The following is a 20,692-nucleotide window of genomic DNA, read 5'->3' as shown; positions in this document are numbered from 1 at the left end:
TCCCTCTCTCATTCTCTCACTCACTCTCTCTCCTAATAAAGTTTAAGCAGGATGTAAACTATCAACCCACTGCACAATAAACTACTGACACAAACCACACAACACAGATCACTGAAGCACATTTGTTACTTGATGTTTCACACACTGAGCTCACTATCCTTACATAGCATTAAATGATGCACCTGTTTCCTAATCCTTGCATTGCTAATCAGTTAGTCTATGGCCTGATAGTCATGGGGTAGCCTGGGTTTAGTGATAATCTCTTATTCCTGACATTTTCCTTAATGACCTCTGACGAAACCCTATTCCTTTGCCATCCACATTGGGATATACCATTATATATTGGGGGAAGTTAGAGAGAAGATGTGTACATCTTTTTGCAGGAACAAGTAATACAAATTTACTTCCCAGACTTTGCAACTTCTCTCTCCAGATGTTTCTACCAATTTTCAACTTGCCATACCCTCTGTACATTTAATGGTTTATCCCTTATTACACTTCCTGAAGACACACAGTTATACAGTTAAATCTCATATACTGAGGAAAGAATTCAAATATTTCAATATTCAAACACAAAATAAACCAAACCACCTCCAAGACATCTGTCAGTAACTTTAAATAAATCTGGGACAAGACATTTATCATTTCATATTCAAGCACAGAACAAAAAATGCGAAGTTGTCTCTAAAATTTTGAAAGTATCCTTGGGAATAAAACACTGAATTTAATGCTAGTTACAAGATTATTTTCTGAAATTAAAAGGTGATACTCTTGCTCATGTTGCTATGCTGCTCTTGATTAATATTAATGTCTGGATTAGCTATACTTCATGATTGTAACATGTGTATGCCCAATGCTATATCACAATACACATGACTATTTGGTTAAGTTCAATACTTTGTGGATGGATATTTGTGCAAATGGAGCATCAGTAGGCTTTGGAACTAAGATGGAAATGCATCCACTGATGTTTTGGTCTATCTTTCATTTCATTAGCTTTAAACCAGTTAACCATTTTCTCTCCTTTGAAAAACAAACTGTCATCGTTGATGACACAGTCCCACTTGTTAATGGATATTTTGATTACAGGTCCTCAGAGAGGATAGAGTCCTCTTCATTAGGTCTGTGATAAAAATACTTTTGAATAAATTCACTTGATACATGTCTGAGTTATGGTTCAGGACATGAAAAAATCGTAACAAAATGGTCGCACAGTGGCCATAAAGGATCGCATCACAAAACAAATTGATGTGCATAGCTATGACATTGGTCGATGTCCTTGTACCAACTTTGAATAAAATTGGTCGAAACATGCAAATATGCCTGAGAAATGGCTCTGTACATGAAAAAATCGTAATAAAATGGCCGCCTGGCGGCCATATTGGATCATATCACAAAACAGATTGACGTGCATATGTATGACATAGGTCAATGTCCTTGTACCAACTTTGAATAAAATCGGTTGAAACGTGCCTGAGTAATGGCTCTGTACATGAAAAAAATCCTAATAAAATGGCCGCACAGCGGCCATTTTGGATCGTATCACAAAACAAATTGCCGTGCACAGCTATGACATTTGTCAATAAGCTTGTACCAACTTTGAATAAAATCGGTTGAAACGTGCCTGAGTAATGGCTCTGTACATGAAAAAATCGTAATAAAATGGCCGCCTGGCAGCATTTTGGATCGTATCACAAAACAAATTGACGTGCATATCTATGACATTGGTCAATGTCCTTGTACCAACTCTGAATAAAATCGGTAGAAACATGCCTGAGTAATGGCTCTGTACGTGAAAAAATCGTAATAAAAATGGCCGCCTGGCAGCCATATTGGATCGTATCACAAAACAAATTGACGTGCATATCTATGACATTGGTCAATGTCCTTGTACCAACTTTGAATAAAATCGGTTGGAACATGCCTGAGTTATGGCTCTGTACATGAAAAAATCGTAATAAAATGGCCGCCTGGCGGCCATATTGGATCGTATCACAAAACAAATTGACGTGCATCTGTATGACATATGAAGTAATCCTTGTATCAAGTTTGAATGAAATCGCTCCAGGCATCTCAGAGATATCTGCGTGAACGGACGGACGGACGGACGCACAGACGCACGCACGCACGCACGCACAGACACACGCACGCACACACGCACGGACATGACCAAACCTATAAGTCCCCCCGGACGGTGTCCGTGGGGACTAACAAGCTGCCACAATTATGGCAATTAAAATCGTACCGGGTTTTTGCATCAAACTAGAGTAGGGCAAATTTAACCTGAACTACGATACCATTTGCTATTGCTAAACATTTGTCGACCTCTGATGTTACAGCTGTCAATGCTGGGAAGCATTGCCTCTATGACCTTTGACCCAGCCGGTACATGAAATCTCAGAAAGTAGGCAGGACCTATGACCTTGAGATTGAATGGTGTCAAGAATCATAGGTGACCTGTTCTCAACTTACCTAATGGCCTTACTATGAATGATTGTTCAGTACTTCCAGCCATTCTGCAGTAACCATCAATCAAATCAGCCATGTCCTCCGCTACATGCACTGATGGTGTGGTGATATACACCGCCTGTCAATGAAAAATCAACAAAATAAACCATCCATACTTAATATCGCAAAAAATAAATTGCTCTCTTTTACTGTTAAAGTAGAAGAGAAAATAACATATTTATTGCATTGAGAGAATGGAATCTTTAAGGTTCTCTGTTTTAATATCTACACACAACATCTGGTGGAAATGTCCCTGGAAGTTTCAAGTGTAATCAAGTGTTACAAGGGACGAAACCCTGCAGCAATCTTGTATCCTGTTGACGCAGACAACAAACTAGTTATGAAGACCGTTGTCCAAGTAATGTTCCATTGTGACATTACAAGTCACTGTGTTTGCCAAAAGTGCATGTACAGTTCCGCTGTATCACTGGAAACCATCATGGGGTTGAACAACACTACAATGATGTTGGAAAACACTTTCACAAATGCCCCAGAGTTCACAACCCATGTACTGATCCTTTTCCTCCTTTTCTATGGCTAAGCGGACAATGCGATTGAACCAGACAATGGGGCTGATAGGGTTTCAACATGATGGGTGCTGGCAGAACTAGTATAGCTAATTCACGTCCTGTGATACACAAATTCTTGTGTGATTAAAGGCAGGGTATTCGATCCCAGGGATCGAGTTTGTTCTAGTCTGTAAGAGGATTATGAAGGTGTCATAGCCTTTTGTTCTTTTGTTTTCCATTGAGATTGTAATCTGGTAAGTAAATTTCCTGGCAATACAATCTGACGCCTGAACCATGCCTTTAAGCATATCATGAAATACACTGAGAATCAATGTATGGCCTTTCTTGTTGGAACCCTCTGACACATTCAACCAGTCTATATACCTAAATTATATAGAACACAGCTTGCCCTTCAAAGGTGTGTGAAAGCATGGTACTGTCCACCAAACAAGGCAAACACATTTTGTGGTGAATGCCAGATTTGAGAAACTTTCTGATATGTTAATCTCTGAGGGGAGAACTTGTGATAAATGTGAACTTTTGACAAATGATGGATGACTCTTTTCTTGACATTTTAAAAAATGTCATTGAAACTTCACGATTGGCTAGTTCATTGCCATGGAGATAAAAAAGGTCAATAAGGGTCATGCCCTGAATGTACATCACAACACTGAATGTTTATGGGTTACTGACCACAGCGACCTTGTGACATCTAAAACTACTGGTGCAGATCATTTGAATGATTGACGATAATCCTAAGGCTAATAGAACTGCTCCATGAGAAAGAAAAGATTACCGGCTTTTCTATTCCACTGATCAGATTGAACAAAAATTTTAGAGGCACATAGACATTTGTAACAAAGACAACTCATATCTGTGAACAACATCATGACTGAAAATTTTATGATTTTTTTGTATGCATGGAAATTATTTCCTCAATAAATCTAATGTCTCATAGGACTATCATGTGTAAAACAAAAATCTGGTTCAATGTCCTGAGAGATGACTACCCATTCTAAACTTCATCTGTGAGCTAATAAAATGCGTGTGTATAATTGCCACACCTGGGGAGCACCCATAAGATATGGTGAACCAATAGACAAGCCAGATAAGTGTGGGAGACATGTTCACCAAGTTGCTTTGCTACAAAGTCACAACCCTTCACACCATGGTTAGGTCAGATCACTATTGTTTTGTACAGTGACGTTGTACCTCTACACTGGCATTGAGGGGTGAAAGGTCACAGGAAGAAGCTACAGCAATGCAATAGCCCTATCAGTCACAAAGGAATCTATGCATTAAAGGTATACTGTCACCTGTTCCAATATTTGCCCCAGTTACCATGGAAAGAGAAAATCTAACCAATGACAGATTTTAAGCAGGTGGCCGCTTTTTAAAAACAGTGCCCTCACATGGCATTTTGAATACCAAGGAACGCCCCTTTGACCATATATGGGCATATTTAGATTACAGGTGGCTGTATACCTTTAAAACATAGGTAGGTTTACCTGCCCATATATCAACTGGCAGCAAAGTTGACTGAGAAACAGGCGTGTACTGCCAAGAAAGAAAAGTGGTTGTTTGCTTTGGCAGTTGATTTATGGGCAACTGAATCTACCTATAGATCTAATTGAGAAGCAGGTGAAAGTGAAACATCTGAAATACAACACATGTAAGTTACCCAGTGCCCTATGAAATGTACAACATATGAAATGAACGTTAGCCATGGAAATGTTTACTAACACTATATGTTTTGTGTTAATATCTGATCATATTCGATATTCATGACAAGACAATGGTGAATACTGCAACATGGATTGATGAAATGATCGTTGAAAAACACTGGATCATCTACCTGTTGGACTAGTGGTGGGTAAGAAAAATGTTACAGTGTATTGAGAAGAGGAAAATGTGTCAAGTTGTACAAAAATGTTACAATGTGTCAAGTTAACAAACTGATGATGTAACCATTTACAAACCTAGTATTGAGAAATATGTCATAACAAATACAGTGTATGCTTAAATAGACAAGGAACACATAATACATTGTATTACATTGTAACAAATATTAGCAGACAAGAACATATGTGTGAACACTGCAGTGATTTCTTACACTTGAATGTGAAAAATAGAGACATTTGATATAGTGTTTTAATGACTGTAAATATGTAATGTCATGTCAAACAGTAACAGTACAAGAATAGGTTTACACTGTAACCATTTAGTCATGAATAGATTAAGCAATGATGAAAAATGAATCAATTCTTTACAAAGATATGTTCACAGCATTTGTCAAACTTTCATTTTGTCAAACACTGGTCGCAAAACAATAATCTGACATTGTGGAAATCCTGTAGCAGGGTATTATTAATCCTATTTTACACATCTTATTTGAGTACCTGAAATTTGTCTGTGTAGAACTCTAACACTCGCCTACTGTCACCTGTCATCTATCTGGTTTATTTCATACACTAATGAAATGATTTATATCTGAAGGGACAGTTCAACAAATTTCTATTGATGATACGTGTGAGTGATGAAGATCTGAGGATAATGAGGTTTACGATCTGACAGAAAATGCACAGATGTATGAGAATACCATTCACATGCAAATGAAGACCCACGATTCGGTTAGTGAATCTGTCAACTGAAATGCAAACTACGATTAAATTTCAGGCGATTACTCATAGGAAATGTATAAGTTTTCTTTGACAAAACAGTTGCACATTCTAAATTCTGGAAAACTGCATTAATTGATTAATGGACTTCTCTGTCAGCAAAATTACATCTGTTATTAGTATACACATCTCATTTACGCTGCAGAATTCATTCTGTCTTCTTGCAGTATTTTCATCTTGCATATTAATTTCCACTTTGATGAACTTGATAGTTTAAATTTATCAAATCTGAGCCCTAATTCGAAGTTATTGATTGTCTTATTAGTTGGTGTACATTACTCGTAAAACTGTCACTTTGCCACTGAATATTCACACCTGCACAAAGACAAAATTTGGCCATTACGTTTACAAATCACGTAAAGTTCTCTTATTGGTAACCTGTGCAGTTTTATATTATATATATGCTTTGAAGCATTCATCAACTCTTTGACACTAATAGTGTATACCTGAAAACATATTTTATCACTGTGCAATGAATGAATGAACTCCATTAATTTATAGTTTTTAAGTATTTTTTTCCTGGCACACAGCAGTGATATGCAAGTGCCTGGCATAGAAGTGTTGTATTTGAAAATGAAAGATGAGATGATCAGTGCTCATGAAATGATATCGTCATGGTGATAGGGGATGAAATGAAAACATATTTTCAAACGATGAGTGCTAGAGACATACTGCTTTAAGCAAAGTCACGCAAGAAGTAAAAAGCAAAGCTACGTCAGGCAAAGCAAAGCAAAGCAGATCTAGGGGAAACACACAAAACTGAAAGCAAGGCTACGGCTAACAATACTTACTTGTATACAATGTGAACATTTTCCATGAGAACAGTAGTTGCAAGGAAACTAAAATAACATTTCTGAGTTAGAAAAATTATCTTCCATCCATGCACAGGGATAAATCAATGTAAAATGACATGCAGGAGATAAAATTATGGCATTGGAAAAAGGGGCATCGTTTTCATTGATTTAGAAATGAGATTTGTAAGATTTTCAAATAAACATTTTGATAAAATATGAGCATTTTATATGTAACAGTTAAGATTATGTTGAGATATCATAGTTGATATGTGATAACAATTCTGAAGGTTACGATAAAGTTACAGCTACTGTTCATAAGAGTCAATTAGATGATATTATAAGATAGCGAACAGAAATAGACATTTATCATAGATTATCAAGATTTATAGTACAATCTAATTATCAGAGTCACGCATGTAATGTTGGAGTTATTTCCTTGAACAGATTCTGAATCAATGAAAAAAAAAATTCTGCCATGAACTGTAAAGATTTTGAGAAAAACACTGAGAAGTGTGCCAATCAGTTGATAGAAGGCTGCAAAGCAAAAACACATGCTGGATGAAAACATGCTGAGAGAGAGAGAATGAAAGAGACTATAGCAGATGGGAAAATGTACAATCAAGTTTGTAACTGTCCAACATTATATATTCATCCTTATTCCCTGTATCTAAGAACAAAACAGACATGAATCAATATATCCTCTTAGAGATTAATTATCACAACAAACACCCGACAAGTTATTTGAATGGAAAGATTTTGATGTGAGGTAAGTCCCTCGTTGAAAAGTACAATGTAATAAGTAATGTATAGGAAATGTACCACTATCCACAGGTAGTGGGCGTGCACCTGTCCACTGTTAATGAACTTGACACTCTGTAACTGTGTATTAGCAACAACAGTTAATTTTCTCCCAACTTTACTGATGCAAATATGAGGCAGAAAGGATGCATTACATAGAGAAAGAACATTGTATTGAAACACTGCCCAGCACCTTTCTTATAAACACCTGGTTAGTAATCAAACAGCTTAGTTAACCAAGACAAGATATTCTGTTATGCGAAAGAAACGATCTGGCAAATTCTGCGTAAAGCCTTTGTACAGCTGATTATATAGCACAGCACCATATTATAACTAATGAAGAAAGCATGGAATATTGAAATATACTGTACACTGACAACAGATTAGGCAAGTAAATCATGCTTTTCTCTAGTTCAAAATGCTGGGTAGAATTAGAAAAATTGCATATGTGTCCCTCTGATATCATGTCTGTAGAGTTAATTTTGGCAACTTTTTCCGGTTATGCCTCATATGTAGATCTAGCTTTGCAAAATATCTCATCTTTGTGCTATTGACCTTTGACCTAATGAAGTATGATTCTTTCTTTGAAGTATCAACTTGCAAGACTGATGGAAATGGAAACAAAGGCATAAAAATATCAACACTGAAGTTCAAGGTGCTATCATGTCTCTACACTCTGACATGTGGACAGTCTATGCTTGAATCACGTGTGGGTTTCCAGTTTTGTAAAAAATACAGTTTTCTGCAATAACACAGATGAACCAGGTTTCTTAGCATCACAGAATACTCACTGCGTTGTAAACAGTCAATGAAAATATAATTGAAATTCATACATACCTCATTAGCACCGGCTATTTTCAATTGTAAAATTCCCTTCCTTTCGTTCTCTGTTGAAGTCACTTGTAAAGACACGACCTGACCGAAGTCTGCCATGTGGGTTGGCTGCAAGGCAAGTCACACATGTAAGTCAGGATGTTGAACTGTGTAATGCAGATGTGACTGCTGCACGGTGACACGGAACAACTGGAATTGTCCGTTATTTAACCCCTTGCTCCCTAATTTCCTTTTCTCAGCAACCAAAGTTTGATGACGAAAACAATCGGGTCATATAAAACTTCAGGAGGGAGGGACCGGTGATGAATCTGTTTGGTTTCATATGATAACATAATGAATTATGCCTGCCATAAAGTATAGTGTAATTTCTGCAGTGGAGCTTGGCATGGACCAATCAATCTCAAATCCATTTTATCACTTTTCCATCAGAGATTTTCTTCTCTATTCAACATCATATTAGCCTTTCTCATGTGTATCCAGTAGGTAACCTCAGCGACAGGAAAACACCTTGAAAATTTATTGCTCAACAGAAATTGTAAAATTAAAAACAAGTAGTCAATATGATTACCACTAAATATATTATTCTGCCTAACTAAAAATTTACAGATGAATGCATTGGTTTGATGATAAATTTGCTGTATAATTTGTATGTTCAATCCACTAAACATGAAAAAGTTGATCATCAGCTAGGGGGAAAGCTGTGCACACATTTGTTAAATTATCTGATGCCGTTTCATATAACCATTACAGAATAAATGATTTCAAGCATCCAGGGTGACTACTCAAGATTATTTTATGACTGTAATAAAATATGACACACATAGGGTGTGTTTGAACAGCTTGAGGTGAGGGGTGTTCACCAATTATGATGTGATGAAGCTGCAAGCGTGGGTATTAAACATGTCACATTTGCAAAATGTCACGTATACAGATCTTGAGGCATAAAAGACGCAACTTTGATGTCAATATTTCCATACTATCAACTTCATTCTGTGCAAAAGCACATGTACCATGCTAAAAAGAGTCTAAGAAGGTGATTGTTTATTCTTACAATGCATTCCAATTTGTCAAAATGCACAGCAAAATTTAATATGTATAATATTTCTGTGATATGATCTGCGTCACCACTGTATTATTCAACCATTTGGGAAATGTCAACTATTGTATTGAAGCAAAGAATGAATGCATGACACAAATATCTCCCTGGCAACTTTTCTGCAAAGGATAGCATTTGCACTTTGATATTCATCCAAGGCGTTTTGCTTTAATAAAGGTCATATTCTGTCTTGAGACAGATGTAAAATATCGTCATGGGGACTGTTGCCATGCAAACTGATATATCTGGAGATAAGTTCAGTCAGGGAATCTACTTACATTAGCAGCTTTGTCTGTAAGACAGCTGATTCCATCTTTGGTTGATATAACTAATTCCACTGATATGCTCCAACCAGTCTGAGTACAAAAATGCAAGAAAAGACAATTAACATTGCTCTCAAACAGCATGTACAACTGACAACTGTAATAGTAGACCGACACCTGTCTACTCACACCCACACATACGCCAGTTGGACAGTTTGTTATCAACCGGACAGATGGCCGACTTTGAAACATAAAGGAATGCATAAACTTTCAATAATTTGAATTCCACAATGATACCCTGTGATTCAAACTTTAAACGGCAATCCTGCATGACGGAATATAGCATTTATGGAATGGATGATTCATTTGGATACTACATGCTCATCATGTCGGAATTGACCAAGCGACATTGACTGAGTCACTTCTACACTTTGATGCTATTAAAAATCGCTTCAGTCTCGTGTTTTCTGGTGTCAGGTTTCAAACAAATCAAGGGGCGGAGGGGGCGTCTGGTTTCATCTCATCAATATCCTGATGACACAAGGCTACACGCACACTGGTACATGTTTGAAAGCTACATGCAGGATGTTTAACCAACACTAAATTCATGGCCAAAAACACCAAACAATAAACATATCTTGTAAGTATGAGAGTACATTCTCAAACCTACTGCCCTTAGCAAACGATGAACAGCCTGAGATTACGATGGACTGCACATGAATGAAGATATTCATACACTGTATTAAACTATGTAGACATGTAAGAGAATGCTGCTATATACACATTATGCCTTGACTTTGTGTTTTAATTTTAGTATCTCTGTATGTGTCTGAGTGTGCGTGCATTTATTCATATGCATGTATGTGAGTAAATGTGTCTGTATGTTCATTTGTATGAATGTGTGTGGCATACATGTATACATGAGAGCTATGACGCAATAACCTACATACATCACAAGCATAATACACCAACAATGCAAAATGCCGAAATATACACAGACCAAAAATAAACATACCAGATGCACACACATACCCACTCACACATACCTAGACAAACATACATCCATCTGTGTCCACACTAAGTGTGACAAACCTAGAAACAACAAACAAACATCCAAACAAAATCACAATGCATATGAAACATGAACAGAACTGATAAATCATAGATGATATTCGACAGTACACTGCAACAAACAGTAATTTATTTTACTTCAAACCTAAATATAGATAGCATACATATCCATGAATAAAACCAGATGTGTCGTGTAATGGGAAGCTAAGCGTCAAAGAACATGCTATAAATTTAACAATGACAGTCCACCAGACGACAATAATTAAAAGAGTTCAAAATGGTCAGTTGTTGAAAATCTGTTTCTGTTTTTAACTCTAATTTTATACACATAGAACACTATATTGAATATATCAAAGCAGAGAAACAAAGGAATATTAATCAAGTAATGCAGCAAAGCCCGGAGGGAGTTACTTTTTTTCTCTGCTTGACATATTCACTCTTTGTAAAATACATGATGGGGTTTTTCAGAACAGCTTGCTGGGAAAATGTGATAGAAAAAAATGTGATCAAAAATATGGAATTACAATGTACTTACCCCTAAGGCACACTTGAACTTCTCTTGATCAAATCGAGTAACCGTGGCTAAAAGCTCAAAGAATTTGTACACACAGAACTCCTCCGACAAGCCACTGTACTGTTTGAAGTAGTGTAAAATTAACTTTCGAAGATTCTTGGGCTGGGAAGTGAATCAGAAAGATTTGTTTGCTTGTAAAACAAGTCCAAGTTTATGAATTATTCTGAGAGTTGAAAATGCCCTGTCACAAATGAGTAGCCACTGTTGCTGTGATGTTAATGGCCTTGGTAGATATGATAATTATGTGGAAATGCTAGGATGATGTAACTCAGCATACCAAGTTCCTTCCTGATATATGTAATCTTCCTTAAAAGAGACAGGATCTAAGTTTGAGGCAGAAACATTTCTAGCACGACATCAAAAGTTGTAGCAACATTTAAATCCCTCAAACTTCACATATGACATAAAGTATAAATTTAATCAGGTATTTTTTAAGTGCATATCAAGTTCAGCTAACGATGTTTACAATGTTGTACTTCCTGAATATTTTTCTTCAATGACCATGAATATTGTTTTAATCTATTGCTTGATGTCTTATATATGAAATGAATTATCTCCAATGTTTAATGTAAATATTACAACTTTTTTGTGGTCGATTCAATTGTGATTGTTAAGGTTTTTTAACAGAATACAAAGACAATTTTAATTCACTTATTAGTGACAGAGATGACATTGATCTTTTTATAGTAACTTGAAGTAGTTGTAAAAAATATTTTGAAACTTGCATCAGTATTTCAGAGTACTGGTAAATGTTTTTAAAATGTGTCTTAACCTTGGATCTGTATTTTTACAAACAAAACAGTCTTCTGTTCATCACATAGCTGTAGAAGTCATTTTGGAATAACATCCACCACAGTCGTGGAGGGACTGTGCATCCACATTAATTAAAATAGGACATTTGCAATACAATAAGAAAAGACTGAGGTAACATTAACGATTTATCTATCCGAACCAGATATAGACACAACAAAAATCTTTCAAGGGGACAGAATTGCGTAGTTTCAGAAATATTGTACAATGGGAAATGTGGGCTGAATGAGTTTGTTTCCAAGTAAACAACTTACCTTGACACTATCTAATACAGACTTAGGCATGAATCTTTTCAAACCAATTTCTTTCCTGAAGAAATCAATCCAAAACACAAATGATCAGTAAATTTAGACTTTTTAATAAAATCTACAATATACCCTTTCTATCTGTGGTATGATTCACAGGTTTTTAAATGATATTATTCATAAACAAAGGCCTACTTGGTTTATTCTGCACTGATCTGTAATTCTTTCGTCATAAAAATAGACATAATTCTACATCATCAGGCAAGATGTTCTAGTGTTGATCATAATAACAGTAATGTCTGTGATGGTACAGGCAATAACAGACATACTGTATGCTATGTTTATTTAACAGCTGTTTCAGACCAGTAAACACTGTGACCTTCATCCCAAAACATCCATCTCATTATGGATATCTGTGTCTGTTCCATTGCACATATCTGAACATTGAATTTTTGTGTTCATAGAACACACTAGAGAAACTCGGACATACAAGTGGCTCAAATATTCAACATTTTTGAGGATGAGGGGGAAAATACTGATAAACCAAACTTCAATCTTCACCAGTGAGAATATATTCTCTGATATTATATTGACTAATGAACATCTATGCATATTAAGTAGTTTTATACAATAAGCATATTAAGTAATCCTTGTTTCTCAATTTGGTGACAGTACTATAATTGGCCAAAATTGAGTTGAAAGTATTCTCCAGTTAATTATGAATTTACAGATGCATCTTCCACAAGTTCCATTCACTTTGATACATTGACAGTTGTACATTGTACATTGACAGTTTGAGTATGGGTGTTTGTTTTGGAAATATCAGAATTGTGTAAAATACTGGCAGCCATTTTGTACTTGAGTTCATCATACTTTTATTAACTAAAAGAGAATTAAAACAAAAATCCACTCCTCAGAAAATGATTACTTTTCTCAAAGGATGCGCATCTCACAAAAGTGAGAATAAATATTTAAAGATACTAACTTTTGAACAGAGTCCTCAACTTGACAAAGAATTATAATAAATGAACAAATGTTAACAGTTATGAAAAAATACAATAACTGATATGAATACTCAAATATTTTTTGAAGATTCTCAAGAATGAGGAAAGAAAGAGCAAAGATTGTAGCGATGAGGAAACTCATTTATTTACTATACTCACTCTAAGTACTCAAAGTTTGCTTTTTTATCTAGTGCCATCTGTGGCATGTCTTTGAAGAATCTTCGTATTTCAAGACATCCAAGCTGGATAGCGATGTCTTGGTCGATATTCTCTGCTATCATTGACAGGTAATCATTGCGAACCTGAAAGAATAGGTCACTGCAACAGTTAAACCTGTTCACCCCCAACACCTTGTAAACAGGTCCACAATCACCATTGATAACAATGGGTTTGGGCCAAACCATTGTGGTGAAAGGGTTAACTCTGGGCTTGAAGAGAGTGAGTTGGATAAAAACCTGATCAACTTGTTTCATAGTTATACACATGTAATAAACACAGCAACAATTTTTTTGAAAAATATATACACTATATTTTGTAAAATATACAAATCATTGTTTAATAGGGGATATTGTCATCATTAAGATGTGGGACCTGACTACAAAGCAGAAGACAAGTTGTGTAACTAGCTTATCAGTGGTTAGCACAGGTCAATTAACTTAAAAATTATGCGAAACTTTCAAGCTTTTATCGTGAGCTCATGGCAACAGCATCTTCTTTTTAGATATTTTTTTTTGTTCAAAATAAAACCCTTGCTTTTATTTACAAATTGAATGACTCAGAGCTTGCAGAAGAACATGCCCTTCTCTATGAATATGATGTTCAAGTACAGCTAATCTGAAATTACAACCACACTTCAGAGACTACGATAAATTTCAAGGGTGATCAGTGCAAGGCCAGCAATCCATCAACTGGCTCATCAGTGAAATCATCCTTCCAGTTCATCTTTGAACATAAATCTACCATGATATATATGAAAAGGATGAGAGTGTATAGTGAATCAGTAATGATGGTGTTCTTTATAACACTGACAACTACTTCATCATCCTGCAAGGTACACTCTGGGTCATGTCTTACCTGGTCATAGAAGTAGAAGAATGTCATTTTGTCTTTTTCAAACATCTCCGGAAAACTCTTGGGAAGATATCTGATGCGTAGTTCATACCTAGAACAAGACAACATGAAGAATATTCATTGTCAATGCAAAATATTCCATGGAAAGAAGTGTCTTTTCCTCTTACCGTAAAGGGCTGTAAATAATTTAAATATGTCTAAATGAAACAAAATGGCAAACAAATTCATTGCATTTAGAATTTTTACCATCGTAGTTTATGGAAAATCGAAAATTGTACTTTTCTTTATTAGAATTTCAAATATCCATAAATCTTGGGTAATTTGTATCTCTAGTACCAAAATGACCCCTGATTTTTATTCTTGATTTTGAAAAGTAATGGTTGAAGAATTCCTTGAGGAAAGTTTGAGCAATAGTTTAAGTCTTTCTTTTTAAAGGTACAAATCAAAGATCAAATGATCAAATACAGATCAAATGCAGTGTTACGTTTACTACACCAATACCATTTTCAACTATCCATGGTCCCTGTAGTGTACAGAGATTGCACAGGTCACTGTGGAGGATTTCAATTTCCATGTGGTTCTACAGTTCTGCATACATACACTTTTTAACACACAAATATGGTATGCTTAGTTTGAATAAAGCCACCTGACTGGCTGAAGACTGGATGTAAATCACCTTGCTTTGCTCAATGATTATTTCTCATCAAATATGCTAATTTTCCCCTGAGATATATCCTAACTTCTGGTACCCTTGCTTGTCATTGATAGTGTGTATAACAATCAGTATTCACTGGTCAGGCAGGCCAGTAGCATGGTACATTAATTTCACTGTGATGAACAGAAACCAATTACAATCCTACATGTCGGAGGCCTAGACATGTTCAGCCTTGATTATACAGCCAGGTCTCTTGTAGTTTATGGTCACAGCAAATTTGCACATATCCATTTGATACACAAGGCACATCAGCAATGATCACATATTGAACTGCAGTAGCACTATGCTGCACAGGGTCCAAACTCTCAAAGTCACTTGAAAGTCAAGTACTTTCAAAGACTTTTTCAGCAATTGTCAAGAACTTTTTTGATATCAAAACCACCATTTCCAGATATTATTTTTCATGATATATTATTTTTATATATCATTTTACATATCATTTTTATACAACATCACGAATGATAATCTTGTAATTTTTGAAAATTTTGGGTGGATTACCATTTTCTTGGACTTTCCAGGAATCCATTTTATTTTCAAGAACTTTTCAAGGATTTTCCATGAGGTTTTCAAATTCAAGGACTTTCAAGGAACTGATGGACCTGTATACAGTGTCAGCGGCAGTCATTTTTTGTGTTGCAGTCCCAGTGAAAATCAATAATTGGCTATTATGTACATGCTATGAAGGTGAAGGAGTTCCTTTCACAGATTTTGGGGTTGAAGTTCAAATAAAGCAATCTGTCTTACCTCCATTTTGCATCTGGATCCAGACTTTCATACTTCATCCGGACGGATCCGAGTGTCAGATCCTGGTGGATCCAGTAGTGTTGGTTTGTGTCTTCATTTGTGAGTCTGACAGCATAGCAGTGTTGTAAAGGTCTCTCTCCAGCAGCTAGTCTGGTAACCACAGCATTGATGATGGTCTAGTGAGAAAACCACAGAAACTAAGTTAGTCTTTATCAGGGCTTCTGATCATTTTGATTCTGATAGACTTGTATACAAATTGGCAGAAACACAATTTCCTTTTTCACAGCAGGCACAATTATGTAAACCTGAACAAAAAGTGACTTGTCACGAAACGATAGTAAGTGAAACATGTCCTGACAGACCAAGGTCACAAACACACCTATTACGTTCACGATCTACTAAGGTATAATGCAGCCATTTTGAATTTAAAGTGTCAATAAATACTTGATTTGTTCCTCTTGTACTCAATTTTGCATAATGACCATGATTTTCACTCTTGATTTTGAAATGGAATGGGTTAAAGGGTGGAAAGTTTGAGCAAATGTTTGATACTTTCAATTTCAAGGAACATACTGCCTTGAGAACACCTCCTCATGACGGACACATTTTTAGTTGCCATATTTGTTGTTAATCACCTGTTACACAGTAATCTTATCACCGTAGCGAAAACAGCAGAAGTAACATTTATTTCAGACTGAAGCTGTCCATAGAAATCTCATAACAAAAGGCAAAATACTGCATCAAAGGTGACATAATAACTGCACCTATGAGAAAGCTGAAGCAGAAAGCTGATAATACCCGCAGCAGTTGATCGTTTTGTAAAAGTAGACTCTTGGGGATTTCGTAATTTCATTTATTTCATTCTGTAGTTGTAGCCGTAGTGTAACAGTGTTAACCTTGAACATAGCTTCAATTTACATACACGTATTCCTGACTTAATTAGTTTAAGTAGTTTACTGATGTTTACAATTTTGAATCGAACAGCAGAATGAAGTCACACCATGGGATCCAGAACCCTCAAACCTGCAACACTTTTTTTCTCCTGTTTACTCAGCACACTACTAAATGTACCAGTAACTGTAAATATTTTGTAAATTTTTCATATGGTAGGGAAAGATGAGCAAGGAAACATGATAAACATAGCTTCAATTCTTGTTACCCATGATTCATAGTAGGGAAGGTTGTGGAAGAAGATGAGATTATACAGTATATTGTAAGTGAAATGAAAACTTGGCAAAGGAAAGAGAAATCTTTCAACTAGACAACATATTGAAATATTCACACTGTAATTGTACTTCAGTGGCATACACTGTTCTGGTCAAATTCAAGTTGTTAGCTTTTGGGCCCAGAATGCATTGTAGCACCACGAACTTTGACCTCCTATGGAAATTGCTGGTACAGGAAAAGGTAAGAGTGTCCAAAACCAAAATTTGCGACACTGACGAAATAACCGAAACCACATTTATTTTTCACAATATGGTACAATTCAAACACAAAAAGCAGGAAGTTCTAACAAATTATCAAGAATAAATAGCGTTTCAAAGAATGTTTGAAACCGAAATTTGGACAATTAAACAAATAAGTGAAACTGCATTGATTATAACAATGTGGCAAGACTAGATACAGGATTGCAAGTGATTACAGTTCATTCACCCTAACCTTTCTCATGTAAATGCGTATAATTCTTGTCAAACATTGACAAAGTGCAAAGCAGTATCCAATTTGGAGGAACGCTGATGGATTAACAACGCCATTGAATTCATATTCTCATCAGATTAAACCTGAGAACACATCATAAATCACAAGATCTCAAAACACCATCAATCATAAGTTTCCTGATGTAATATTGATAGCAAGATTTTGAATAACATTCACCTATACATGTATGGGTACATGTAATATCAATTCTGAACTGAAAGTGAACACAAAATATTAGAATGATTAAGAGTGAAAGAAAATACTAAGATAAGTGTATCTTCAGTACTTTCTATGTATTATATATTGTGATGATGGTACATCTTTCATGGTTTGATCCACAGACCTTGCCGTGCCTCTGATGGTACATGTATTTTTGTATATTTACTTTTCCATGGCAACGACATCTACGATTCTCTGTTCGTTTTGATCTCATTGACATTTGAAAATACGCAGGACAAATATTATGTATCCGCTACACAGTTGATCTGCCCGGCAATACTACACGTAGCTTCCTAACTCAATAGATGTGTGCCCTCTCACTTATGACATTTTGTGATTTTTCCAATCAATTTAAGAATTTCTGAAAATTTACATTCCATCAGACAGATACCACTACATACATACAAATATAATATATAATATTTTTATGAGTCAAAGAGAACTTTCTAGCATGAAAGATGACTCAATATGACTTTATTAGAGAGTACACTGCTTTCTGTCCAAGCACTTTCTAGAATTTTGCAGGGATCGCAAAGCATTGCCAGACACATGCATCTGAGAATGTCTGCAGAGTCTCATCAATATTCATGACTATGGTGAATGTGATAGGCATAACCATTTGAAAAGCGCTAGAACAAATCCAGATTTCAAGCCAATGTTGTTTGAGGGCATTTACAGTATTGAAAAGTCTGTGTGTTTATATCACATTCAGAATGTGTCTAATACAGTAATACTAATAGCATATGCAGTCACATCATAATGTCTTGGGGCCAAAGCAAATTGTAACTTCAATAAAAAGATAAAATTGATTATTTTGTGGATCTAGTTCTAATGATTGCACTTTCTTTGAATAGGAACTGCATGTCATTCATGATACATCTTGCAAACACCATAGAAATTACAAACGGACAATTTATTTGAAGTGAAAATTCTATACTTGTACAGTATTGATTTTCGCAGGAAAAAAACTGCAATTCTACATTATATCAAATAATGGATTATGATGGTAATGATGGCCTTCACCTAAATTTTGATGTAATCATGGCAACAATGCTTTTTTAATAACTTTGAGTCTTAATAAGTTCTTTCTATTCTTGACAGCAGATGTCGTATGAATATATTGCTCATCCAGGCATCCTTGGTTTATACATTAGCTTATCATCAATTAGTTGCAGCATACGGACATTGAGCTATTTTTATAGCATGGACATGAAATGCACCACATACATTTTAATTCGCTTAAAACTGTCTTTGTGTTTCATCACTATGCAAAATGAGGTCAGAATTTGCATATACATGATGGTGAATGTTATTGATAACTTACGTGAGCTGATTGAGATGCAACTCACAGATTTCCTCAAGATTGCTTCTGATGTTTCGTTCTAAATGCTGCTCACACTTGGTTCAATATTACATCTGATATAATTGCTGGCCTGCTTATAATATACATGTATGCACAAGGGATCCCGGAATCAAGTCTAGAATACAGCCAGTCACTCTGTGACTGTCAAAACACTAATGCTACAAAGTGACTGGTTAGTTTCTAGGTAACAAAGATTCAAGCACAAACTACAAATAGTTCAGTTTGTCCATAGTGTTTAATACTAATTTCAGACAAGGCATACAGCAGCCACAGTAACCCTACCTCATACCATAAATACACCTCACTGTTTTGCTAAAGGCTGATAAATTATGCGTGCTGTACAAGATTGTTTTGCTCTTTTTATCACCAAGCTTTGAACAAATCTCTTATTTCAAGTGATAACTTTGGAACTGTTTTAATTATAGAAGTGGAAGGTTTCACCTTTCTATTTAAAAGTATGACCAGACTAGTTACTGTGTACCTCTATGGACCATTGTACACACTTCCTCTATGTATCCTTATTTTACTTTTTATTTTTCACTTTTTTTTTTAATCATCCCACAGGCATACGCCATATTACAGAATGAGGTACCCACTTCCCATTACCCAATGGAGCAATGAGTGAGTGCCTTGCTCAAAAGCACAACACTGTGTCAGTCGACTCTCAAGTTCACCATCCCCTGACAGTGAGTCCGTTACCCTCAGGTGTCGATCTCACCATCCTCCAATAGTGAGGCTAGTGGGTATACTGTCCTATACTTTGCCATGGAAAACTGGGACAACATTGTACGTGTAAAGGAAATGTGTTCATATACTGTTTTGTCAGAAATTAATGTGTAGGATCTTACAAAATTTAGCCATGTGAAGGGTTTATGATTCAGTGTGGAGATGGAAATGAGAATATAGAATGAACTTTATGAGCCGCCTTCATTGAATGACACACTTTGGTTTCCGATGAGTTCTTTTCTTGTCTTTCTGACATTTCTATCAAAGTGTAGTGACCAACCACCACAGCCAGAAATGGGTGTGGCTTGGATTTGTGGTCTATGCCAGGAAATGGGGTTAAAAAGGCTATAAATTTATGACTAGAGCACAAATAATACAACAAAAGACCACATAGCATTTATTTTTCATGAACAGTGACTCCTTGTATATGGTGTTGGAGCATGTATTTCATGAGGAAGATAAGAAAATTCAAAGTCATAATTGAAAAAGCACTGGCAAATTGAATTACCGATATTCTGTTGGGCAAAAACTATTCTATAGTCTGATAAACGCAGAGTCTTGTGTTTCAAATTTTTGAAATATCATGATTTTTATTTTATATTTAATGTAAATTAAGTGCAGTGAAATAGACTTTCAAACATCAAATAGATGAACACACAGAATTTTTCAGCCCTGTACCTCCCTGGGGATGAAACTTCACATTTATCTTTGAAACACTGAACAACTTACTATTATGGTCTGAACTTACTGGAGATGTAATGAGCACAAAAGATCCATCAATTTAAGCAAAATTGGACTTTTTAGCTGGCAAAACTGAAACGTCCTGAATATAGTTGGAGAAAGGACCTAAATGACAGATGTTTCATGTACATTTGCAGTAATGGAACTTCAGAAGTACATAATGTACAGAACTACCACTGCCATGAAACGTATTTATACAACATTGTGAAACATTACAAAAATTGGCGAGAA

General features: G+C 35.7%; 1 protein-coding gene across 12 annotated transcripts in view; it reads right to left on the bottom strand.

The window, feature by feature from the left end:
• LOC139133904 (focal adhesion kinase 1-like) overlaps positions 1-20,692 on the bottom strand; it is a 64,624-nt gene that overhangs the window by 19,632 nt on the left and 24,300 nt on the right. For 8 of the 12 annotated variants that reach the window (XM_070700675.1, XM_070700681.1, XM_070700680.1 and 5 more), the window contains exons 3-11: positions 15,715-15,890; positions 14,259-14,346; positions 13,344-13,486; positions 12,190-12,244; positions 11,087-11,227; positions 9,496-9,573; positions 8,125-8,229; positions 6,487-6,534; positions 2,473-2,587 (exon numbers count right to left, since the gene is read on the bottom strand). In XM_070700675.1, the coding sequence (XP_070556776.1) occupies positions 2,473-2,587; positions 6,487-6,534; positions 8,125-8,229; positions 9,496-9,573; positions 11,087-11,227; positions 12,190-12,244; positions 13,344-13,486; positions 14,259-14,346; positions 15,715-15,890 (949 nt within the window). The remainder of the gene's footprint in view (positions 1-2,472; positions 2,588-6,486; positions 6,535-8,124; positions 8,230-9,495; positions 9,574-11,086; positions 11,228-12,189; positions 12,245-13,343; positions 13,487-14,258; positions 14,347-15,714; positions 15,891-20,692) is intronic. The other 4 variants (XM_070700679.1, XM_070700683.1, XM_070700686.1 and 1 more) reach the window with 1 other exon arrangement.

Source organism: Ptychodera flava, chromosome 5, assembly GCF_041260155.1.
Source record: "Ptychodera flava strain L36383 chromosome 5, AS_Pfla_20210202, whole genome shotgun sequence".
Classification (NCBI taxonomy): Eukaryota; Metazoa; Hemichordata; class Enteropneusta; family Ptychoderidae; genus Ptychodera; species Ptychodera flava.
Note: the sequence above shows the minus strand (reverse complement) of the source record. Positions and strands in the feature narration are given on the sequence as shown.